General features: G+C 32.2%; 1 protein-coding gene across 12 annotated transcripts in view; it reads left to right on the forward strand.

Annotated features, from left to right (window-relative positions):
* Positions 1–27,452, forward strand: part of ZNF280D (zinc finger protein 280D) — a 132,369-nt gene that overhangs the window by 27,703 nt on the left and 77,214 nt on the right. For all 12 annotated transcript variants that reach the window (XM_057544347.1, XM_057544335.1, XM_057544339.1 and 9 more), the window contains 7 exons: positions 7,625–7,742; positions 12,446–12,616; positions 12,761–12,870; positions 20,282–20,505; positions 23,641–23,798; positions 24,612–24,712; positions 25,725–25,871. In XM_057544347.1, the coding sequence (XP_057400330.1) occupies positions 7,625–7,742; positions 12,446–12,616; positions 12,761–12,870; positions 20,282–20,505; positions 23,641–23,798; positions 24,612–24,712; positions 25,725–25,871 (1,029 nt within the window). The remainder of the gene's footprint in view (positions 1–7,624; positions 7,743–12,445; positions 12,617–12,760; positions 12,871–20,281; positions 20,506–23,640; positions 23,799–24,611; positions 24,713–25,724; positions 25,872–27,452) is intronic.

Below are 27,452 nucleotides of genomic sequence, written 5' to 3' on the forward strand. Positions count from 1 at the left end.
AATCATAATCAGCATCAGAAAATGTCACCATCTCTATGATAGCTCAACTGGTACCCAAATAATAATTGCAGTAGCAAACTACTCAGCCTGTTTTTAAATCAGGTAATATGCTTAAATTAAATAGGTACAGTATTGAAAACTGTGCTATCAAAACATGAATAAAAGTATAATTAGTAATGAATATTGCATAATGGCAAACTATTTCAGATTGTAAATTGGGCCAAATGTTCTTAGTTCTTAATTGGGAAAATTGCTAAGAGGCTACTGGAACTTTTTATTCTGAAAACATACCGTCATAGTTTAGTTAGTTTAAATAACTCTTTACAAAAACTAATAGTTAATATTTATTGAGTTGTTAATATGTGTAAGGCTTTGTGCTAAATGCTGTACATGAATTAATCTCATTTAATTCTTAAATGTTCCTATGAAGTAGGCACTATTATTTATCTCTGTTTTATAGTTGAGAAAACTGAGGCTCACAGTGAATTTAAATAATTAAATATTAAATTTAATAATTTAAATAATTCACTCAGGGTCACACAGCTGGCAAATGATAGATCTGGGATTTCAATCCAGACGAATCCGTAGTTTATTTGTATTTGTATATACATGCATGTGTATTGTACATAAATGTATACTTCTAAAAAAAATGGAAGCATTGCCTTAGTGTGAAAATTTTCAAAGTGTAGTCTTCAGTCCCCTGGGGTTCCCCTAAGACTCTTTTATAGGTTTTGGATCAACAGTATTGTCACAATAACACAAAGACACTATTTGCTTTTTTCACTGTGTTGACATTTGCACTGATGATGCAAAAGCAGTGGTGGGTAAGCTGCTGGTTCCTTAGTATGAATAGTAGTTTTTGTATTAGTCACCACCCTGCACTCACAATAAAAATTATTCCAGTCATACTCCGTTCCCTTGATGAAGAATTAAAATGTTATTAATTTTATTAACTCTCTACCCTTGAATACATGTGTCTTTTAAAATATTTTGTGTGATGAAATGGGTGGTGTGCATAAAGTATTACTGTGTCTGAGGTATGATGATTATCTTGAGGAAAAGCACTAGTGTGATTAAATTGTGAGCTAAACTACCCAGAAGACCATTTTTTACTTGAAAGGATGACTGACAAACCATGGTTTATACTACTATTAACTTAGTGGTTTAAAAACACCTACTTTTATTATCTCACAGATTTTGTGGGTCAGGAGTCAGGTCATATCTTCATAGTCCCTCAAGGCTTCATTCAAGGTGTGGGCTCTGTGCTTGCAGTCTCATCTGAAGCTCAACTGAGGAAGTATCTGCTTCCAAGTTCTCATGGTTATTGGTACCATTCGGTTCCTTAAGGGTTGTCAGATTGAGAGTCTCAGAATTTTAGTGGCTTTTGGCTGGCTCCTTGCCAGGTGGGTCTTTCCAACATGGCTTCTTACTTCCCCAAAGCACACAAGGAAGAGAGAATCCTTAGCAGGATGGCATTACAGCCTTACGTAATGTAATCACATACAGAAAATCATGTACATTCTGTCACTTTTGCTATATTTTGTCAGAAACAAGTCACATGTCTTGCCCACACTCCAAGAGAGGGAATCACATAGGACATGAATACCAGGGCGTGGGGATCATGGAAGCTACTTTAGAGTCTGTCTGCCACACACGAGTTCTTCAGTCTTTGCTGTATGGTAGACAGTTCCTCAAAATTGAACAAAGTGCACCTGTCACTTCAAGGAAAACAACTGGTGGTATTTCTTGCCACGGATGAAATTTGAGCTATCAAGCAAAGTTAGAATTTTGAACAACTTGTATCTGCCATCATGATCTTGACAGCTTCCCAGTACGTAAAGTCTTTTCTGGTGGGTGACGGTATTAATAAATACGATTTTTTGATATTGTGTAATTTTTCAACATTTGGAAGATCTGCGTAATTCAAAGAAATCAATATTTTCTAAATAACTAATGTATGATGTAATAAAATCATGCATGGGTAAGATTCATTCAAAGTGCAAGATAAAGACTAATAGATTTTAATGTAACAAAGTTCAAAAATCTCAGTGTTAAGGAGTCAGATTCCACATTGCAACAAACCTTTAAGAAAATACCAACTGTTGAGTTTTGGTATTGTATCGAAGAAATATAACCCCATTTATTCTAATTTGCTATTAAAATATTCCCTTTTTTCAACTATTAATCTTTATGAAGCCAGATTATATTCTTCAACCGAAACAACATATTTTAACAGAATGAAAGCCAAAGCAGGTATGAGAGTGTAGCAGTTTTTGATTAATCTAGACATTAAAGAGATTTGCAGAAATGTAAAACAGTGCCACTATTTTCACTGATTTTTTGTGTTTGCTAGATAGCCATTTTTTACAAAATGTTATCTATGTTAATCTGTAATGGATTTACTATTGTTTAAAATGAAATTAATAAATATTTTAAAAAGTTCTCTGTTTTAATCTCTAATATGGTAAATATTAGTAGATATAACCTACCTAAATAAAAATTCTTTTGGGTCCTCAGTAATTTTTCAATGTGTAAAGGGGTTCTGAAACCAAGGAGTTAGAGTACTAAAACAAAAAGTTACCCAAAATGTGAAGATTCTTTGCTACTGGAATTGAATTAACTCAGTGGTTTTTTTCATGCTTCATAAGCTATTTGGCATTGGCCTTACAGAAATAGTAAATTTCCCCTAAAATGTTTGTTCTTTTTACAATAAGTGAAACAACTACCAAAGCACCTATAAATTTTCTTGCAAATATTCAAGTTCAAAACCAGAATTGAATCCAGATATTTTTGGTATGACTAATCCATTTTTCCTTCACTTTATATCGTATTACTATAAGATAATCTACATATTTGTTACCACTAAAAATTGATATTTGAGGTGTAGCTTTCATAGAAGACTTACTAAATTTAATTTTATTTACATGAAAAGAAAAATCTATGGCTAAATAAACTCTGCCCCCACTTATATTTTGAAGAGGTCATATATCATAAAAAATAAGAGTATCTTTGGGCAAATACCGCCCCCCCCCCAAATCTTTTCTGTAGTTTTAGCATTCTGAAATAATAATATTGATATGAGCCCTGGACTAGTAGTTTAAATAACTTAACATTGAAGCAAGAGACTTGAATGCTGATCCTGCCCTGTTCTTAACTAAAGCATTGGCAAAACCTCTCTGAGCCTCATTTTCTTCATTTCTAAAATGAGAGATAATTTTACCCAGACTGCTGACTCTCAATCTTGGATCCTAAGATGGTAAGCTACCCAAAATGTAAAGATTCTTTGTTATTAGTGGAATCAAATTAACTTGGTAGGTTTCTCATGCGTATTGTAAGCTGTTTGGCATTTGGGAGGATAGAAAACCGGAAAAAGAAACTTTATTATTTAATTCAGTTTGATAGATAAAAATCTTTCCAACATTGGACCCAGGGAGAAAAAAAAATAAAGTGAGGGGTGGTATCTTTGGCGTTGTAAAAGTTAGAAACTAGAGCTTTTTCTAACTCAAAATGTTTTACTTCTATGGGCATAGTTTTAAAATCAAAACACCTCAATTGATAGTTCCAGATCTTGGGGAGTTTTTAAAAGGCGAAATTTTGTCAATTGGTCTGGGTGGATGGGTCTTGGAAATAATACACTTTAAAAAGCTCTCCAGGTGATTCTAATGTGCACAGATAAGAATGACATATTCTGGAATGAATTGAGGATGCTATGTAAGGGAATTATTTACTGTGAATTTTGGAAGCCACTGCTTTTAATAAATTATAGTTTTTCATTTTATGTCATGTTTTGTGTGTATGTGTATATTTACTTTTTCATGTAACATCTCTATACTTCAGTGTCTCTTTCAAATCTGTTTGAGGTAGTGGGGATATATTGCTATCATTTAAAAAGTCAGTGTGATATAGCTTAAGGGCATAGGCTTTGTAATTAGACCCAACTTCTAATTACAGCTCCATCAGTAATAAGGGGCTGTATTGGGAACCTTGCATAACCACACCTAACCTTAGTTTACCTACTTATAAAATGGGGTGTAAGGTCTTTATTAGTACTGTTGTGACAACTACTTGATTTAATACATGCAGTGAACCGTGAAGTACAAGTATATTTAAAATATGACTGTGGCTGTTTTTTAGGTGTGAAGGGTGAATAACTTCAAGTTCAGAAGTGACTTGCCCAAGGTTTTGTAGCTAAATAAATGTGCGGATTTTCTGGATCCCAGTCTAGCACCCATTCTACCCTTACTATTGTGTTTGATATTTTTCTGAACAGTTTTAGGAGACATTAAAATTCCATGTTGGATAATTATTTTAACCAGTTATTTTTTGTTTTTTAAATTTTTAAAATTTATTTTTGGCTGCGTTGGGTCTTCACTGCTGCACGCGGGCTTTCTCTAGTTGTGGTGAGCGGGGGCTACTCTTCGTTGTGGTGCGCAGGCTTCTCCTTGTGGTGGCTTCTCTGGTTGTGGAGCACGGGCTCTAGGCACACGGGCTTCAGTAGTTGCAGCACGTGGGCTCAGTAGTTGTGGCTCGTGGGCTCTAGAGCACAGGCTCAGTACTTGTGGCACATGGGCTTAGTTGCTTCGCAACATGTGGGATCTTCCCAGACCAGGGATTGAACCCATGTCCCCTGCATTGGCAGGTGGATTCTCATCCACTGTGCCACTAGGGAAGTCTACCAGTTATTGTTGAATAATGTGTGCCTGCTGTCTGAAATTGTGGTGCTTACATTAGCCAGAGTTATTTCCTAGGAAAGTGTTTAACAGTATTAACTTTGTACTTCTGTTAAAGAACTGTTTTAGAAAATGTAGGTGAATATTATCCATCTTTTAAATGTAAATATTTGAAGAAAATATTTATCTTGAAGCAAGATTGTGCTTGGTTACAATTAAGTTATATGGCATCACAGTTTTTTTTTTTTTTTTAAATGTTGCACATTAAGGCTCAAATGCAAATATCTGCCTGTTAGGCCTCAAATTCTATGAGTGGCTTGGGTTACTTCAATACCCGTTTCCATAACAACTTCTATTTTTTTAAACAGCAACAATCATTTATTTAGTCACAAATCTGCAATGTGTGCAGGGTGTGGTGAGGAAGGCTTATGTCTTTTCTAAATTAAGAAAAAAATTTTTATTGAGGTGTAGTTGACATACAGCATATTTGTTTCAGATGTACAGCATGATTCAATATTTGTATATATTGTGAAATGATCACCACAGTAAGTCTAGTTAAAGTGCATCACCATACGTCGTTACAGAATTTTTTACTTGTGATGAGAAATTTTAAGATCTCTCTTAGTAACTTTCACATATGCAGTACAGTATTATTAACTTTAGTCACCATGCTGAACTTCACATCCCTATGATTTATTTATTTTATAACTGGAAGCTTATACACTTTGACTCCCTTCACCCATATTTTGTTTCTATAACTTCCTACAGACAAACTCATGTCAATAGAAAAGTTAGTAGTAAACCAAAATTCTTAAAACTTATTTGTCCCTTAATTTATAAGCACAAAATAAGCAAAACCTTCCTGTTTGTATTTTGAAATAATCTGTATTTTGAAATAATATGTATTTTGTTGGGAAAGTTTAGAGAGAAGTGTACATACTGTATTATGATTTTTTTCCCCCTTCAAACAGTATAGATTGTATCAGTCAGAACCATACTATATACACAGATGCATATTTCTCTTTTTTCACTGAACATTCTACTAGGAATGTGTCACTGGATATTTCTCAAAAACATATTAGTGGTTACATGGTAATCTTTTAATTTATTTAACCATTTTTCCATTGTTGGACATAAAGATTTTAATTTTTTGCTGTTAAAAATAATTCTCCAATAAACATTTTCACTTCCTTACTATAAATTTTTAAAGTGGAATAGTTGGATGAAAGGATGTGAATTAATATAAAGCCTGTGATAGCTACTGCCAAAATTTTCATGTGGAAAAGTTATACCTAAATATAGCTTCTATTTTGCCAATAGTATATGTTATCATTATTTTTTAATTGATAAATTTTAATTTTATTTCAAGCTAATTTTATACTCATAGGAAATATAATACAATATCCCTAATGCTTACATTTTACTTATCAAAACTAAATTGCAGACCTTATTTGAATTTTACCAGTTTTCCCATTAATGTCACTTTTCGTTCCCAGTATCCTATTTAGGATCACACCTTAACAGTTTGTTATTTCTTCTTAGTCTCCTCATATTTTTCTACTTACTCTTTGTCTATTACGACCTTGATACTTTTCAAGAGAAGTGGCAATTATTTTGTATTATGTAATTGCCATTGTCTTTATTTGCATTTCTTTGACTAGTAAGTTGGGAAAAAAGTTTTTTGTATGTATTGGTCATTTGTTTTTTGCTTTTGAAGTGCCTCAGTTTATGCCCTTTGCCCATTTTTCTTTTAAAGTGACTTTTTCCCTTTTGATCTTTACGTCTTGTTAAATCTTAGAGCTTTTGCTTGTTATATATTATGACTCATAGAATGGTCCAAAATCACTCTAATGAGAGCTCACTCTGTACAATGATGGTCTTTTATAAATAGAATTGGGATCTATTTTTTTGTGTGTATCAGTATATTTAATATATAATAGTTTTGGAGTACATATATATCCCTAAATTATACTGACCACATTTTATGATTATTTATATTAATATATGTGTGTGCTAACATATAAATTTATACTACCTTAAATTTGACTATATTATGATTCATTTCATACTTTTCACTCTTAATATCTTCTTCTTAACTGGGACCACACTTTCTCCTGATGGAAGGGCTGAAACTTTCCTTGAGCTCCAAGCCCTTCAGGAGTGGAGCAGGTGTCCCAGATCATTCCTATAGACAGCTTCCATTCTAAACCCTGTGTGCCTAGCTTTCTTGTTTGTTCACACTGCTGACCTGGCAGTTTTGTATTTGCCCTAAGAGGTGGGAGATTGCCTGGCCCAGCATGGCTTTCTGTAGGGTGCTGGGAAGAGGGGGGACCCATTCATTTTCTTTCATACACTTGGCTTATAAATTTTGCCAGTAAAGACGATCCCAAAACTCATATCATGTGATATGTTCATCCTTAACCCTGATGCACCGTACTGCAGATTAATTCCCAGTATGTTTGCCCTGATATTTTTATCTGTGGGGTTTATAGAGGTATAGAAGCTTTTAAAATTGTAAGTATGTCAGAATATTTACATATTTTTTTCCTTGCTTTTACCCAAAGATTTTGGTAAGTTCTATTATTTGCTCTTTGATAGGAATCCTGCATTTTTATTGACTCTCTGAAGTGTATCAATCTTACTGATTTAAAATGGGTTTGTATGTTTCTTTTACCTTGAAAAAAATCAGGCTAGAATTTTCCCCGCATTTTAATTGACTAGTCAGGAACAAACCAGCTCTAAGTAATAGCTTGCTTTCAGTTTTAGTAGATTATAATTTTGGCATAATGGTAATAATTGCCTTTGTGTTTTATAACATTAGTAATGGAGTCATCAAAGGTTATCCTTATAATATTGGCATACAGTTAAATTTACCTTTATAAAAGCTTATGAAACAAAATAATTATAATTATGTTGAATATATGTAATGTTCTTCCTTTGAAATATTTTAACAGGGTTATGTAACGAAGTCATCACGAGTTGTTTCTAATAATTCTTCAGAGTTACTGTTTGACTTGACCCAGGATACAGGATTACCACTTTACCAAGGAGGACCAACACTTTCTATAGCAGGTTGGTTTTAACACTTTTTCAAAAAATTAGAAAAAGAAACTTGATGAATATGCATATGGAATTGACTTTCTGTTTTGAAGTCCATGCCTTCAAGTTAAGTTTTTCACATAATTTTAAGGTGTAGTGGCGCTAATAGTTCTCGAATGCCTTTTTTGGTGGTTTTAAATGAAATCTTATTTACTAATAGAATATTTTATTTCTTCCTGTTAATTAAGTAGGCTAACCAACTTTGACCTTGTTTGCACTTGGCATTAAACATGGGCTGAAAAAATCTTTATTTTTTTAATTTTAATTTTATTGGAGCAGAGTTGATTTACAATGTTGTGTTAGTTTCAGGTGTACAACAAAGTGATGTTATACATGTACATATATTCATTCTCTTTTAGATTCTTTTCTCATATAGGTTATCACAGAATACTGAGTAGAGTTCCCTGTGCTATACAGTAGGTCCTTGTTGGTTTTCTATCTGATATATAATAGTGTGTGTATGTTCATCCCAAGATCCTGATTTATCCCTCCCCCACCACGTTTCCCTTTTGGTAACCATAAGTTGGTTCTCGATGTCTGTAAGTCTGTTTCTGTTTTGTAAATAAGTTCATTTGTATCATTTTTAAAAATTAGATTCCACATATGAATGATATCATATGATATTTGTTTTTGTCTGACTTACTTCACTTAGTATGATAATCTCTAGGTCCATCCATGTTGCTGCAAATGGCATTATTTCGTTCTTTTTATGGCTGAGTAATATTCTATCGGATATATGTACCACATCTTCTTTATCCATTCCTCTGTTGATGGGCTGATGGACATTTAGGTTGCTTTCATGTCTTGGCTATTGTAAATAGTGCTGCAATGAACATTGGGGTGCATGTATCTTTTCGAAGTATGCTTTTCTACGGATATATGCCTAGGAGTGGGATTGCTGGATCATATGGTAACTCTATTTTTATTTTTTTAAGGAACCTCCATACTGTTCTCCGTAATGGTTATACCAATTTACATTCCTATCAACAGTGTAGGAGGCTTCCCTTTTCTCCACACCCTCTCGAACATTCATTGTTTGTAAACTTTTTGATGATGGCCATTCTGACCGGTGTGGGTGATACATCATTGTAGTTTTGATTTGCATTTCTCTGATAATTAGTGATGTTGAGGATCTTTTCATGTGCTTTTTAGCCATCTGTATGTCTTCTTTGGAGAAATGTCTATTTAGGTCTTCTGCCCATTTTTTGATTGGGTTGTTTGGTTTTTTTTGACATAGAGTTGCGTGAGTTGTTTGTATATTTTGGCGATTAATCCCTTGTCGGTTGCTTCGTTTGCAAATATTTTCTCCCATTCTGTGGGTTGTCTTTTCATTTTGTTTATGGTTTCTTTTGCTGTGCAGAAGGTTTTAAATTTAATTAGGTCCCATTGTTTTGGTTTTTATTTTCATTACTCTAGGAGGTGGATCAAAAAAGATATTGCTGTGATTTATGTCAAAGAGTGTTCTTCCTGTTTTCCTCTAAGAGTTTTATAGTGTCTGGCCTTACATTTAGGTCTTTGATCCATTTTGAGGTTATTTTTGTGTATGATGTTAGAGAATGTTCTAATTTCATTCTTTTACATGTAGCTGTCCAGTTTTCCCAGCACCACTTATTGAAGAGTCTGTCTTTACTCCATTGTATATTCTTGCCTCCTTTGTCATAGATTAATTGACAGTAGGTGCGTGAGTTTATTTTTGGGCTTTCTGCTGTTCCATTGATCTATATTTCTGTTTTTGAGAAAAATCTTAAAATAATATATATAAGTTAGAGAAGTCTTCTGATACCCTAAATACTCTGTTAAAAGAAATATTTATTAGGTTCTTTGGCCACTAGTATGGAAAAGTGTATGGTTATAGTTAAATTCTCAATTAGGTTAGTGTGTTTATATTCGATAAACGATTTAGGTGTAAAATATTATTACAGAGTGCTGTTATAAAGTGGCTGCACTAAATTCGTCTATAGTCATTACTCAGTAAATGCCTATTGAAGGAGTAATGAAATTTCCCTATTGAAGAAGAGTTACTTTTATTATATACTATTAACAAAGTTCTTCATTAACCTAAAATAAATTAGTGTGTTATGAAAGAATTTTATCTAATTGAAAATTCCTTGTACAGGCAATTATGCTTTGTATACTAGCAATTTTGATATATTTCAAATACTTGACTAAGTAGAGATTTGGGGGCATTTTTAGATTATTCACTAATAAATCAGTATGGAAAATTTACCAAATGCTTCCTGATTTTTTTAATAGTATTATCAGCACCTAAAATGTTTTTCCATTTAGACAATATTTAGTTGATATTCATTTCTTTGGGTATCACCTACATATTTGTAAAAAACTAGTTAGTAAAATAGGTAAGAACCAAAAGAAACAAGGAGAAAAAATAATTGTCTTAAGTCTGGTTTTACAAAACACATGAACTTTATTTATAGAAAAAGTCTGAGTTACTGAAACTTCTTGGGACTAAGGACAGTGACTCCTGCTCTCCTTCTAAGTTTTTTTCTGCAGAGAGACTTTAGCCTGTAGATTTGAACTGCTATTCTTAAGATGTTTGTAGTCTTTAGCATGTCTTTACACTTCAGTTTTCTCATACTATTAAAATGGAGATTTTATTTTTCTTATTTAATGCAGTCATTCTCCAGACCTTCAATCAGCCATTTGTAGATATAATTTTAATTCTTGCTCTATTTTAGTTAGGGCTTCTGAAGCCCAAATAAGATAAATAAAACGTGAAATGCATTATAAGCTTTAAAGGACTCTACAACAAATATTTGTTATGAATGGTAACAGGTGCAATATGTTCAGTAGCATTAACTGATCAAGGTCAAGTGATCATGGATGTTTGGAGAGAACTGGGTTTGAGTTTGATCTTGAATGAGAATAAGATTTTTACTGGCCGAGATAGAGGTGTTGAGTGTGGGCAACAATACAAGCCGAAGACAATAGAGATAAGTTAAAGGGTCAGAATTTAAAACTCTTAAATTCAGAGTAATTTTATTTCTTATGTTAAAAAAAATACTTATAATAAAAGTCTGATGTACTGTCTAGCCTGTTATATAATCAGAATATTAATGCAAAATACCAGCACTCATTAGCTTTTCAGGTAACCTCAGCATCTCACAAGAATGCTACTGTGATTACACAAAATGTTTCCCGAGTTCCCATAGTATAGCTGTCAGTAATCACATGCTTTGAAGATAGAAAAAGAAAAAATCATTTTTATGTTATCTCAAAGGATGAAACAGAGGAGCCAACTATTGTAATACTCTTATTTTCCGGGCATATTTCTCCTTATTAAAAAGCTGACAGGTAAATCTACTACAATAATTTTTTCCCCTCTGAAGTAAGATAGAAAATATTTTATTAGTAATGATAATAGCTGTTTTTTTTATTATTGAATACTTTCTATGTGCTAGATGTTGTGTTGGTTTTAAAAGTAAGTTAAGATATGAAATTGTTTTAGTAATGATAATAGCTTTCATTTATTATTGAATGCCTTCTTTGTACCAAATATTGTGTTCGGTGCTTTAAATACAGTATCTTATTTGATCTTAAAAGCGCTTTGTAAAATAAGGTATTCAAACTCTTACTTTATAAAAGAACAAACTGAAGCTCTGAGAAGTTAATTACATAAGCCAAGAATACATAGCTATTATCAGTGACAGAGCCTGGATTTGAACTTACGCTGTCTGGTTTAAAAGCCTGGAATATTTCTAGTGTATTTACTGCTTCTACTTTTAGTGTACAGTTGGGAGCATTAAAGTATGATGTGCAGTTTTAAAATCCTTGTTACCCAGCCTAGTTATAGCCTAAATATCCCTATTTCCCTTGCTAATGCTCTGAATAAGGCTAAAATCCTTTAGCAAAAAGGTTATAGTTTTCAAACTAAGACTTCATTTAGGAATAAAATCCCTGTAAAAACAAAATTTTATGCAAAAGTCTAATAAATAAAATATAAAAGCAGAGTTTCTCTGTCAAACACACCCAGTGTATTCCCTATGAGGAGCCCATTAAGCTCTGGGGAAGATAATTTGAAAACCATAGTATAATACTAAGTCCTTCTATTATGAACCCTTTCACATGAATGAGGTTTTATCATTCAAGATTAGTAGTTTCCACTTTGTATGTAGGAATAAATGGATAATGTAACCTAAAGCCATGAGTAGACCACCTCTTTGTTAGGTGGACAAAACTAACTTTTCATTGGACATTTTAAGTCGTTAAATAAACAGCTTCTAAAGTGTCTCTCTAAATTTTTGGATTTTTTTTTTTTTTTATTTTAAACTCACTCACTTAAGCATCTAAAGTTAATTCATTTGTGGGAACCCTGGCATATTCTTTGTGCTTTAACTTTTTTTTTTTTGCTTGCTCTGCCTTCTTTCATAATAGCTGTTTATATATTTCCTTATTTGAAGTTATATTTAGTATTGTCTTACATAGAAAGGTATTTTATGAATAATTTGAATATATATAGTATGTAATAGATATTTATACAGTTTCTTTATATCCCTTAACTTTTGATCACATCAATTTTTGTCATTATTTATTGTTATTTGTATGATGTGATAATTCAATTATATTACATTTAATTTCACTCCAAAGTATTTTTACTTAGTTGTAAGCAATGTTCTAAAGTCTTTAAAAATATTTTCTCACTATTTAAATCATTATAGGTATGAATGAAAGTTCATTTTTATCAAAACGTCCTTCTACTTCTGAAGTAAACAGTGTTAATCCAAAAAAGTCTAAACCCAGTGAAGGTGTTTCTGGAACAAATTCCTCAGCTGTATTTTCTTCAGTTAAATCTCTTTCAGTGACATCTCCCCAGGCTGTGCCGTCAAAAGGTAAATATGAAATGTGGCATATAAAAAAGAAATTATAGTATTTATATATGAATTATAGAAATTGTAGTACAGACTATCAGTAGTGGTTATTGAAGGTTAAAAAGTGATGAATTTTGAATCATATATATTTTGAATTTATTTTAGGTACAAATATCTCATCAAATCAATCTAAAAATGGAACACCTTTTCCAAGAGCTTGTCCAAAGTGCAATATTCATTTCAATCTTTTGGATCCTTTGAAAAATCACATGAAGGTAAAACTTTTTCAAAATTTAATTTTAAAAAGGTTTGCAAATCCCTAAAAATATTGATTGATTTGCAGTAAATAATGATTTGTTCAGATATTTAGATAAGAAATATTCTCATATTGGTATTTACATATAAGTTAGGTAAAAGTTTATATTCATGATTGTCTTCATATAAGATTTTAAAATTTCTTCTGAATCACCAAATTTAAAAAATTAAGTTCATATACATTATAATGTCTTATTGTATTCTAATTTTAAATGAAAATAATGCATTATTCAGAATATCTTATTTACTAGCTTATGCATACTTGAAACTTCTTAAAAATAGGCATTTTATTATGTATTTAATATTTCATATAAGTTAACAGTTCCTTTAGTTATCTTTTTTGTTCATACTAACATGTGCATGTCATATTACACAATGAAAATCTTAGTTTTACTTTAATTTCAAGACATAAACTCCAAATGATGGAGGATTTTATATGAAATAATTGTTTTAACTTAGTCCATAATATAGTTTGTGTAATTGTTATAAATTAATTTGAGCCTTTTATTGGTATAAGAAGCTCCTGAAATTAGATTTTAAGAAATTTTCAAAGTACAAATGAAATAGGAGGTTTAGGTAACACTTTACTTAAAATACTTTGGTAGAATCTTACAGTACCCTGCTGTGTCTATGGAAAGATAGCCTGTATTCCTCTTCTGTGCCCGGTATAAATGCAAGGAAGGGGGAAAGAGACAAGAAAAAAAGGCAATGTAGATCATATGGAGAAAAGAAGGAAGGGGAAGGATGCAATGGTAAAGAAATATCTAAGGAAAAGTTTCAGGGATTGCTCACTGTTTCAGGGATTGACAAATCATTTTTGAAATTCAGTATTTTACAAAAAAAGTAGAAAAAAATAAAGGAACTTTTAAATTTCAAATATAGTCTCTTTATTTAAATACAAAACTCTATTTGGTCTGTCACTACTTCTAGCTCACAGTATGTACTCCCTGATAATTGCACTTTGTGGTTTGTTTTTATATGAAAATTAACCTGTACAAGTGCTTTCAGTTTTCCTATTTATGTAATATTTTGATGAGATACCTGATGTTTTTTCATGTTTTGCATTTTGGACATAGGGAAAAAAGAAAGGGCTAAATTCTTTAGTTATCTTCAGTTATTTGAATAGGTAATAGTCATATGATTCAAAATTGAAAAGTTTACAAAGGCATACAAGTAAAAACTCTTATCCCTGTCTCTTATTTATCTGGTTCCCAGTATGACTCTCAAAGAAAATAATTTTTATTAGTTTGTTTTCTATCCTCCCTGGTCTTCTTTCTGCATAAACAGGTGAACACAAGTGCTCTTACTTCTTTTCTGTTTTGTGTACAAGCTGTAGCACATTATATGTACTGTACCTGGTGAGACTGGCAATCATTTTCCAAAATGTAGCTTTACTTTCGAAACATATTATAGCATTGTTTGTGATTACTCATATTAGAAAGAATCACAACTTCATATAATATTCATATAATAAAACACTATGCAGCATTTTTAAAAAAGGTGGAATCTCTAGAATGATGATATGGGAAGATATTATAGGTGAGTAGATGACTGTACCACAGAAATAATGTTTTCTTTCAATGAAGAATACCTAAAACATAATTCAAATATGCTACAATAATAAGAACAATATACTCACCTGAGACCATGTGAGACTACTAAGCTTTAAATACATTATTTCATTTAATCCTTAGAAAATTCTTTGAGATAGACATTTTTCTCATTGTTTTATAGCCAGTTAATTGGCATAACTGGTGTTCAAACTTTTAATGGTAAAAAGCTCAAGGTCTCCCAAATACTTATTGTTATTCCCCTTTTGACAAGTGTATGGGCTATTTAACTTGAAGATAGGTACGTTATTTCTTTTTTAGGGAATTTGATATTTATCAACCAGATCTAGCTTATTAATTACATTATTTAGATTTCTGTAACTTAACTTATTTTTTTGTTTACTTGCTCTGTCATGGATTGAGAAATACCACATCTCAATCTATATCTTTCACCACCAATATATTTTTTTGGTATATTGCAATTCTGTTTTAAGATTGTTGCTATTGTTTGTGATACAGATGAATCTCTTTTATAACTGTATTGTGAATGCGTCCTTTAGCATTTTTATAAAATGTCCTTTTTTGTCTTAAAGTTTAATGCCTTTTAGGCTCACAACCCTTGTTTTGCCTAGTGTATTCTTTGTTTATCCTTTTATTTTCAACCCTTCTGAGTGGCTTTGTTTTAAGTATGCCTCTTGCTTTAAGCAGAAAGTTGTGATCCTATAATGAAAATCTTTTTTGTTTCAGTAGTTGAGTTAAATTTACTTATTTTCATAGATGTGACAGGTTTATTTGATCTTGGTTCTGTCACAATTTTTTGCTAAGCTCTTTTCTTCCTCTCTCTCTTTCTTTCTCTCTTTCTTTCTTTCTTTCACTATGTGGTTGCTTTACATGTATGTAATTTGGGTTTTTAGGGAAGTTGTATTTTTGTTTTCCTGTTTATCCTTCTAATTTTAACGTTAATATAATTCTGGTAGTCTTCTATTCCTTTGGCTATTCTCTACTATTAAAATTGATTAAAGTAGCATTAAATTTCCTATTCTTAACCCCATCCTTACTTTCTCCTCTCCTACTGATTTTAGTCAATATTATCTTTCTGAGTGTACTATTTCTTTGTACTATTGAAAATGCTCATACCTGCACTTCTTTATTTGGTAGCTCTAAATTATATTCCTTGATGTACTGCTACCATATGTGAAGCAATCTATGAATTCTCTTGACCTCATATTTATTGTCCTTTTACCTCCTTTCAGTTTTTATTTGTTGGTTGTATCATTTTTCCATTGTCAGGGCATATGACATTTTCATTTAGTTTTCTTAACCTTATTTCTGTATTTGTTTTAATCCTTTTCCACAGTAAATATATTCAGTACTCATCACCAGTCTTTCTGTTATGGTTCCTTTGGCTATCTCTTGTTTGACTAAAGTTTATCCCATAGTAATTTCCTCAGGAAGGGCCTGGGAACAGTATTCTTTGAGTTCCTTCATGTTCAAAACAGTTTGACTATAGTCCATTCATGAAAGACAGTTTGGCCAGATATAAAGTTGGATCCCACTTTGAGGATCTTGTTGGTGTTGCTTTTGTTTTACAGTATCTAATGTTGTTGTTAAGAATTTGGGATAAGCTTGAATTATTTTGCCCTTTATAAATGATTTGCTGTTTTTGCCTGGCTGTCCAGAGGATTCTTTATTTTGAAAGACTGATAATTCTACAGTGACTTCGTGTTGAGAATTTTGGATCAATCTTTTCTGACATACAGCATGTTCTTTCAGCTTGTAAATTTGTGTCTTCCTTTATTTTAGTGTAGTTTTCTTGATTTGTATCTTTAAATTCCATACAATTGTTTTGTTATTTGGGGGGCTGGGTGTTGTCCAGTACTCATTTGTTCATTTGTTCAATGTCCTTTGTCTGGAATATTTGTGATTTTCTTCCTAATCCTTTTAGTTCTTTCTCTCTTCCCTCCTCTCCTCTCCTCTCCTCTCCTCTCCTCTCCTCTTCCCTCCCCTCCCCTCCCCTCCCCTTTCCTCTTTCTTTTAATTTACTTTGCTTTTCTCATTTATTTTATTTTCCAACATCTGTTCACCAGTGTACTTTTCTAATTTGTGTTTAGCTATCTGGTTTTATTTTTTTTCTCTACTTTTACTCTTGATTTTGCCACTCTTTATGTCTTCTTTTTGTCTTGCCATCTCTTCTTGCTTTTTGGTCTTCCAAATAGACACAGTTGCTTCATTAAGTTTTTTAAAATTTATGGCAAAAATTTTGGCCCCTATTTTCATCTGCATCTGCTCTAAGGTGTTTTTGTGAGAATTTTACATTTCCTCAATTTATTTTAAAGTATTTTTGTTTAGATGTAAGTCCCTATCATATTGAACAAGTCAGATTTTCTTGGGTTAGTTGTTTTGTACAAAGCTCCTTTTGGGAAGCATAGGTTGCCAGGATAATCTCACAGCCTATTAGCTGGTTTATACAACTTCTTCCTATAAGTGTAACTTGTGTGTCTGATTTTATATGTAGCATTCCTTTTCTGTTTCTCTGTACTGAATGAGGTTTGAGGAATTTCTGCCATCCTTCTTGCTCCAGCTCCTATACTTGGTTTTGCAAACAAAGAACATAGATTTGCACTTCATGATGTGTATTTCACCTTAGAATGTATGTTTTGCTGACACTTTCTAAGGTCTGTTAACATTGGGTTCTTTTGATTTCTCTGGTCTGCTTCCAGCTGCCTGTCTTCTGCCTGATCTTGCTGCTTTTGGTAGTGCTTTCATATGTTGTGGAGTCTGTGGATTCTATCTGACTTTGAGTTTTAATGAAAATTAAATTTTTGGAATTTGGTTGTTGTGGCTTTTTGGATGTATCTCACAAGGAGAAGGGAAAAATGTTGACTTATGTAGGATGACCATATGGGAAGTTTTTTTTTTTACTATTTAAAAATGGTACCCCTTCTTTGCTCTGGAAATCCCATCTAAATTTTTAGGTACTAAGAAAGCAACAGAACATGGTATGTCTATTGGGAGGAGTTAAGATTAGAATGGTGTTTAGATGTTATCTACTGTTTGTCAAATTATAGTATATGGCATTAAAGTGTTTAATATTTGCAGAATGACTAACCCAGGAAAATAAGGGATGAACCTGGGGTTACAGTGAAGGGCTAGAACCAAAAGTGTACTAGGGCTGAATAAAAGGTGACCAGTTAGTGTTGGGCCATAGCTCAGCCGTGCCATCCATCACTTGTTCTGTCTTACCATAAAACTTTAAATCTAAGCCTAGTTCTCATTTCTTAACTTGCTTTCTTGCCTTTTGGATATTTTCTGTAAGATACTTTCCTCTCAATTACTAAATCCCCCAACCTTCTTCAGTGCACCTCATCCATTCTTGGTTGTCAGTGGTTTATCATTCAGCTATTTTATAGGAATATGAAACATTGTTTAAAGGATATTGTGAATGAGATTTGCATGTTTATTTTTAAAATCTTGCTTTTCTGTAGAACAAAAAAGAAAATGGAAGAACAGCAAGCAATTTATCGTCTATTATGCATTTATGAGTATTTAGAGTAACAAACGTTTATAATGTACTAAATTAGACATTTCTGGAGAATATAAACCTTACAGCACACTCTACTGTAGATTACATAGATTATTTTATAGATTTCAGAAGAGAATCAATTCTCAAATATGACTCAGAGTAACTCCTACAGTCTGAAAGCCAGATTTAATGTTTGAGTAAATAAGATTATCCACATTTCTAATTAGTGAGACTATTCTGTATTATGTCATTTTGTGCATTACAATTTTTTCCAGTTGATGTTTGAGATCATCCCTATAGTAAAACTGCAGATAAGATGAGGAATTTTGTCTATCAAATGATGTTACTGATACACATCATTTGTAGTAAGACATATATTAAATCATTTTTCTAATAGTGCTGGTGAGTTTACTCTGACTCATCCTTTTCTCCATTTGTCCTTAAAGTCAAAAACAACATTTTTAGACTTTAGCTTTCTAAAGTCCTTTGTAACAGTGTGACTTTTTTAAAAAAAATAATTTATTTATTTTATTTATTTATTTTTGGCTGTGTTGGGTCTTTGTTGCTGCAAGCGGACTTTCTCTAGTTGCGGCGAGTGGGGGCTACCCTTTGTTGCAGTGCGTGGGCTTCTCATTGCAGTGACTTCTTCTGTTGCAGAGCACGGGCTCTAGGTGCACGGGCTTCAGTAGTTGCAGCTTGCAGGCTCAGTAGTTGTGGTGCATGGGCTTAGATGCTCCGTGGCATGTGGGATCTTCCCAGACCAGGGCTCGAACCCATGTTCCCTGCATTGGCAGGTGGATTCTTAACCACTGCGCCACCAGGGAAACCCCAGTGTGACTTCCTTAAGTTTGAGCTCTTAAATTTTATGTGTCTTAAGAAGAATCTAGAAACATAGGTAGCAAAACCTTTCTCATTTCCCTCTTTTTATCGTGGTTTCATTTCAATTGTGTTTATTCAGAGTGGTAGACTACAGAGGGTCATATTGTATTAGAGAATTAATACCCTTATCCTAATTCAGCTTATGGGTGCAACCTTAACTCCTAAGCATAAATTCTGTCACTTTTTTTGTCAGTTCGTTTTATTTAGTATTTTTTTCTCCTCTCTTTTGGATCTATTTCAGATTTTTTTGTGTGTGTTTTTTTCCTCTGTAGGTTTCAGAATTGACAGGTGAACAAAATAAGTGCAATCGAAGGAAATATTATAGGTCTGTCTTGCATCAAAAGTCCAGCTTCTCATGTGACACAGAAAGTTTCACCAATAATGTAACATTTCAATATGGCAGGAGAGGAAGTGGATTTTGTTATTCTTAGAAATGGAATAGAGTTGTGTTTAGATTTTCAGACTTTCTTATGATGCTACTAATTTACGAGATGACATGTTTAGGAAGAGTTTAAGTCAGTTGGTTTATGTTGTAAAAGAATTACATAGGTGCCTTGTTAAAAAATATAGATTTCTGGGCCCTACCTCTAGACTTTGTGGCTTATTGGTCTGAAGTAGGCCCAGGAATTAGCATTTTGACAAGCACTTCTGGTTTTTCTAATGCAGGTCTTCCTTGAATAGCCCTCTGAGTAAAACTGCCTTAGAGAAATTCTAAAACTGAAAATTATGTACAATAAATTATCTTGTTGGAAAAAAAAAGCTCATGTATGAAAGTATTTCATATTGGAACCAGTTTATATGACATCTTGATTTTCCAAATGAGGAACTAAATTTCCCCGTCAAATATATAAGCATTCTAGATTTCAAGATGTAACTGTTGAAGCTTTCAAGACATAACTGATGGTTCTTTATTTTTTCCCTATGCATTTTTTAGCACCTTGAGTCTAAGGAATGGCAGGTTAGCTGTGCTCAATGTCCAGTTCCAACCAGATATTATGAAATTTAGTATATATATAGTTAAACATATACATTATGGCATGTAAAACTACATTTCCTTTCTATACTCTGTCATGGCATGGATATGAACAATGTTTAGTTTTGTTAATTTAAGTGTTGTTAAATATTTACATCTGAAAAGACAAATTATAAGGAAAAGACTATTAGATCAATAGTTGAGTCCTGGTTTTAAGGTTTCTCTTTTCTTTCTTTAAAAAAAATTTTTTTTATTAAGATAATAGATGTTTATTGTTTGAGATTTTGAGAGTATGTATATGCACCACAAGCTTTTGCTGAATATTCTTCCAGATATATCACCAAGCATAGTTTTACATGGTCTGACCTTAGTTGTAAACAAAGAACCGTATTTTGGTTTCTAATTGTTTTAAGAGATAAATAAGACTTCTGTTTTTTCTCTTTCAGTACTGTTGTCCAGACATGGTAAATAACTTTTTGGGACTGGCTAAAACAGAATTTTCAAGTACAGCAAATAAAAGTAAGACTGTTGATTCAGAAAAAGGAAAACTGATCATGTTAGTTAATGACTTTTATTATGGAAAACATGAAGGAGATGTCCAGGAAGAACAGAAGACTTACACAACCTTTAAGTGCTTCAGTTGCTTGAAAATTCTTAAAAATAATATTAGGTATGTTAGCACTTATTTTTATTTCTATTTGAAAATTGGAATGCTACAGATATAAATGTTGTATCTTTATCTTGCATTTTTTAATGTTATTCTAGGTAAGAGATTTTAACACTTTGCACTAAGAACAAAGACAGATTCTCTTGTTAAAAAGCTTTTGTCCTTTTTTATATTTTAGAGTTGACTCTTGGATCCAGTTAGTTGTATTTCTTTAAAATAACTTAAGAAAGGATAAACTTTATTTCAAATAAAACAAAATTAACTTCTTTTACCTATATTATCAGTGATCTAGGAATTTTCATGAGATAATTTTCATATTTAACTGCTTTTGAATTTTATTTTTTTTCACACCACAAGAAGAACCACTTATTTATGTTTTGTCCAGTTTGACCTCTTATATTATCTTGTTTAATGCTCAAATCTCTCAATTTATAATTTTTAGAACACTTACCTTGCAGGTAAAGTGATATTCTTTGGAGAAGTACCAGTTCTAGGAAACATGACTGCTTTGATTTTAAATTTTAACACCTTTAAAAATTAGAGATTTAATTGCAGTGGAATTTTGAAATATTTACACATGTATGCTTCAAATTTTAGGAACTTACAGTAATCTTTGAGTTACATGGCATATTAGTAGCTGTCATCCTATAAAAGAGTTAGTTATAAGAATAAAATGAGAAGACATATTGATTGATATTTTTATTGGTTACATAGCTTGACATTTATATTTGGTAAGGTTTTTTACCATCATTTTATTATAAAAATGTTCAACATTCAACAAATTTAAAAATATTTTGTAATGGACACTTGTATACTTATCATCTTGATTCTATCATTAACATTTAACTGTACTTGCTTTATCATATAGCTATTCATCCTTCCTGCAAACTATTTGGGTTTTTTTATGCATTTCAAAGTAAGTTGCAGATGTCAATGTACTTCCGTCAGTTGAGGCATGTGTGTGTGTACAAACATATATATGCATACCTTTTTATGTTTACCCTTGGTGACTGTTATTTGTAATTAGCATTCTTAGGCACCTATAGTTTACTTGTAGACCCAGCATTTATTTTATTTTCCTGTGAGTTCTTGGGTCCAAGAAGAAGCATATAGAAAAACCCTGAAATATACTGCGATAAACTCCTATAATAATTATTTTTTTATGGTAGTGCTTTATAGTTTTAAAAATGCTTTTAGATACATTATTTCATATGAGTTTTCACATTTATCTCCTTTCATCAAGTTTTAACAGCCATCAATAGCTAATGGTCCCAGTAGTTTAACAGAAGGAATATTGTACTTCATGATATAACACTGAAACAATATTACAATAGAACTCTTTCCCCTATTTTCATATTTTTACCATTTTAATAGTAAAATACACCAGAAAAATCATGTTAATAAATATAGTAAAATGCATAGAAATACGGCTCCCCTGCTTAGTTCTTTGTTATTCTTAAATGTTATATATATATGATATTAGAATTTATTTCAGCAGTAGTTTTTTTTATTTTCCTTTGAGATTAACACATTAATATTAAACATATGAAAGTAAAAATTTTCTTTTTTTTGTTATTGTTTCAGAATACTAGTTACATATTTCTAGAGTGTCCTAATATCTAGAAATTTTAAGCAAGCAGCATCTGGTAACATCCAGGAATTGAGCGTTTTTGGAAATACTGATTGTTTAGTAAATGTAAACTTAATAGAAAACAACTTATAACCAAAGAAGTTGAATATGTTAAGTAATATTTTACCTTGATAGTAAAAACTGGGAGGGTAAATTGATATTTGTAGAGAATGGTAAGAAGGTGATAGCTGTAGATTTCTATTCTCTGCCCTGTCAACGTATGGTGTTTTTTTTTTTCCCCTACATTGAGTGTCACCCAAAACAGGTTTATTTTATTCTGTGAATATCCTTGCAAGATGTTTGCTTTTTTTGTTTCCCTCATTTCCATCTGTTGGTTTAAGTAGTATGAGCTCCTGATGGGGGCTCATACAATGATTGAGAGAAAGCTTGCTAGTTAAGAAATTATTTTATTTAGATACATTTTAATTGCTGAAAGTTGTAAGCTGAGAGTTTAATGGCTCATGACATTTTCTCTATACATAAATATTCAGCCAAGACTAGGATTTCCTATAGGTGTTTGTAGAGCTGGTGTAAAAACCAAAGGAAGTCTAAAAGATATTTCAAAGTGTACCATAACCTGTACTAAAGAGTAGTGTTGTGCGAGGTGTGAAAAAAAAAAATGTTATAACCTTTATGATGATTGCTATCCAGATTGATGATATTATCACTTAATTTCAACATTATTTCCTGTAGTGACTCAAAGTGAGTAATTGTTAATAGTTGACCCTGTCTAAAAATTGTTATTTTGATTGAATAACTTTACTTTCAAATTCAGCAAAAAGCTTCAGTAAGCTCTTTTAAATAGGCATTCCCATTTATATTGCACTCTCTGCTGTTGAAGGTCATAGTTCCTGCTCATAAGAAGCCTTTTTAGGGAAGCTGAAATAGCAGAATGTAAAACTGAAAAATGGACGTTGCCTACAAAGGGCAGTCTGCAAGTTAAAATGAACAGTCTTTGCTAACAGTAAACCAGTATCATTAAGTAAGACAAAAGGTTCTTGTAATTGTAGGCATTAAAATTGCTATTACATGCATTTAGAAACCAAGACACAAGTAAAAATACCAGTAATTTGTCTTTTAAGCAGCTAGAATTTATTGTATATCTTCATAGCTTAAAAGATTTCTCTCATGACTCTGTAGCTGCTTTTGGTGTTAGAGTTTCCTTCCTTTCAGTATTTTATTTATAAATGTAAGTAGTATACTTGTATGGAGAAGACACCTGCTGTTTTATCTTTAAAAAATTTTAATAATCTGAAATCAAGCGAGCAAATTAGTGATATTTCAAATTAATAATAACTATTTATTTTAAAACAAGGGTGAAAAGATGTTTACTTAGTTACTTAATAAAAGTGATTATAAAGTACACACTTTTCTAGAGGACTTTAAGACTTTAGAGATTTTATTTTCAGTAATCATATCTCTAATTTTAAGATTTAGATTCAAGTACTTATTTGTGAGATTTTTGTTTTTAAATCTGAATTTTTGCACCTGTTGACAATCATTTATAGGTTTATGAACCACATGAAACATCATTTGGAACTTGAGAAGCAGAGCAGTGAAAGCTGGGAAAACCACACCACCTGCCAGCACTGCTACCGTCAGTTTCCCACACCATTTCAACTGCAGTGTCACATTGAAAGTACACACACACCCCATGAATTTTCTAGTAAGTTACAATTTCATTTAAATATTGAGTATTGTTGATTTTAACAATGTAAACTCTGAGAAAAGTTTGTTACTGAACTCTGAACAAGTGTGTTAGAAAAATAAGAATAAGAAGATGACTTTGAAATTTGAGAGTAAAGTTGAAAAAGTTAATTTTTAACTTATATAAACTTTTAAATAAAATTAGTTACTGAAATTAAAGTCCCTCTTGTAAATAATTCACTATGGTAAATAACCTGTGCATTACATGTGGGGGACTAAATTAGAAGCCTCAGATCATAGTTTTCAAATATGAAATCAGTGCCCTTCTTTTAAACTTGAATAAGAAAAGTAAATACAACGGTAGTTAAAATCACAGATTTTGGAGCAAGACAGCCTGGGTTCACATCCAAGCTCTGCCTCTTAATATGTGATCTTAATGTGATCTCAGACAGGTCACTTCATATTTGAATAATGGGGATAATAAAAATACCTGCTTCATAATGTTTTGATGGGAACTGAGTGAGCTAATGTAAGTAAAGTCCTTAGAACTGGGCATGGCACACAGTTAACAACTATGCAACTGTTCACCACTACCACCACCACCAATACTACTACTATTATTATTGTTGTTGTTGATACAGGTGTACAAAATGAATTATATATGTATATATCTGATTTTGTTTATTTGCCTCAATAGGATACTTTAAAAAAAATTGAGGTATAATTGACATATAACATTGTATTAGTTTCAGGTGTACAACATAATGATTGAATACTTATGTGTGTATATATATCTTAAAATGGTGTAATGTCTTTTTTCCCCCACTTTTAGCCATTTGCAAAATATGTGAATTATCATTTGAAACAGAGCATATTCTTTTACAACATATGAAGGACAATCATAAACCTGGTGAAATGCCATATATTTGCCAGGTATACACATATTTTATTGTATACATCGTGTTTGTTTGGTTTGTTTGTTATCTCTTGCTTTGGGTACAAGATTTAAACCTATTAGGCCAGGCATCAGCACATTTTTTATATAAAGGGCAAGATAGTAAGTATTCAGGCTTTGAGGATCATAGATCTCCGTTACAACAAATCAACTCTGCCACTCTAGCACACAGGCAGCCATAGACAAGTGAATGAATGGATATGACTGTGTTTCAGTATAACTTTATTTATGGACACTGAAATTTGAATTTCATATAATTTTCATGTCATGAAATATATTTTATTTTTCTAACCATTTCGATAAAATTGGTTGCTAAAATTATCTTCTGTAAATAATTTATTAGTAGGAAGTCCCTTGGCATAACTCATACATTGTTATGTAGGGTCAGCAGACAGTTGGAATTGGCCCATAGGCCATTGTTTGCCCACTCCTGTAACTAGACAAAGAAAAGCCCTGTGGCAGAAAGACAAACATGAACTTATCTTACCCTGTAGGGAAGAATGTAGGCATACAAGGGAAATACAAAATGCTTTTACTTCAGAGAACCCTACCAAATGCTTTGGGACTAGTATTTTTCCAGAATTTGGAGGAATGGGAAAGTAAGATAAAAATAAATTGTCACTTCTATAGCCTGGAGGCCATTTATAATCTAAAGGAAGATGCTATTTTATATAGCAGAAGAACTTTATAGGACCAGAGGTGTCAGAGTTTGAAAACTCAAGTCAAGATTGGGGGTGACAGATAAAAATATCTGATAAAAATAAGAGAATCTAGTTATATTTTGGGAAGTATCCTTAAGCTTTGAAAGGTAACTCTTCTGTCTCAAAGATTATCTTTCAATGTTTGCATTAATGGGATTCTTGGTTGTGTAGGCATCAGAGCTGAATTAATAGTACAAAATATTCTTCTGAACAAGTGACCTATCATTTTTACTTTGAAGTTGGATATCATTATAAGTTTTCAAGTTAAACTAAATCTTTTTTTTTGTAGGTTTGCAATTATAGATCATCATCATTTTCTGATGTAGAAACTCATTTTAGAACATCCCATGAAAACACTAAGAACTTGCTATGTCCATTTTGCCTCAAAGTTATTAAAATTGCAACACCCTATATGCATCATTACATGAAGCATCAGGTGAGATTTGCCAGTTTTTATTCCTTTATGTTGTTTTAGAGAAAAGATAGATTATGACTTAGAACGTTGGTTAGATTTGTTCTGCAAGGGAAACAGCATTGTTCCAAATGACATGATTAATTTGCAATTTATGCTGAATTACCTGTGAAACTTCCACTTCTTTTCCTTGCTTCCTTTCTGGTGATGATGTGGTTCATACATGAAAATTCTGAAAGATAGCTAGAAATAGGAAACCTTGGATTGAAGGAAAAAAGAGAAGATGAGTGGAAGAATATCCAAAAGATCGGATATTTCGAGGCTAAGAATTACCTTCTGGGGAAGGTAGTTATCAGGAGCAGGGGAAAAGATGAGTTTGAACTGATAAAGAAGATTGATGACTCATAATCGTGTTTTCCTCTTTCTCTTCAAACTTTATTCCCACTTTTAGCTCCCATATTATAAGAAGACATGTTGGCGTCATTGACCAGGAGTGGTCTTTTATAGCTGCCAGGGATAGAGGAAACAGTAGTGACACTTACTGCTTGATATATGAACTCTGGCAAAGAACTGTATTTAGTCCTGCTATGTAACTTTTGGGACCCAGTATTAGTGCTTATACCCATCTCTTGAACTCTGATGTTATACTTACTGGTTCTTTTCCTGAAGCAATTAAGTCATCCTTTGTTTGGGCTGAAAAGTTTAATGCAACATTGATCCTGTTCTTAAGCGCTTGAAAGAACAATAACAGCGCCTTTGCCAAAACCAGAAGTCAGTGGATTTATTGAATCTGATCATGTAATCAAGTTTTGCCACCTCACTAATTAGCTCATTACATTTTCTTGTTATTGATTAAACTGGCATGTCAATTTATTCAGCATTGGTGCTCACTTTGCTTTCCATTCTAGTCATTAGATAATCATGAAATCGGCTTGTGGTTCTTCATTGGGAAAGATAATAAAAGTAGAATTTCCAAATAAATTTGGGATCACCTATGTTGTGACTGGGATGCTACCTATCCTTGAGGAGTTCTGGCAAGATCTTTCGACTCTGGGTTTCCCCAGTAATGTTCCATCAGTTGTTAATACATGTCCCCCGCCCCCAATTGCTACTGGTAAATGAATTTGGTAAAGCCCTAGTTTACAAAATTAAATCATTGTTTCTTTTTTAAAACAGGATTCCTCAAAAATTTTAATATGCTAATGAACATTGTAAATCTCTAAGTAAGGATATAATATGTATTCCCCAGACTTATTTGGCTATTGAACCCTTTATTTGCTCAATATCTATTAACATTTCTTGAGGAACAGAGTTTGAGAAACACTGTTCTTGGTACTCTGTATTTCTTCTTTGGCTTTTAATTTTCAAAGGAAGAATAAAGTATAAAACAGTAGTTTTATTTCATTATGGGGCTTTTAACATCCTTTTCCCCATATGCTATATTAAGCTCCAGAGTGAGATATAGATGTAGGAAGAATGATAATTATGAAGGAGATGTGTGGGCCAACTGTATGGGCTATGTGATTTTTTTTTTAACGTTTTTATTGGAGTATAATTGCTTTACAATGGTGTGTTAGTTTCTGCTTTATTACAAAGTGAATCAGT

This window comes from Balaenoptera acutorostrata, chromosome 3 (assembly GCF_949987535.1).
Source record: "Balaenoptera acutorostrata chromosome 3, mBalAcu1.1, whole genome shotgun sequence".
Classification (NCBI taxonomy): domain Eukaryota; kingdom Metazoa; phylum Chordata; class Mammalia; order Artiodactyla; family Balaenopteridae; genus Balaenoptera; species Balaenoptera acutorostrata.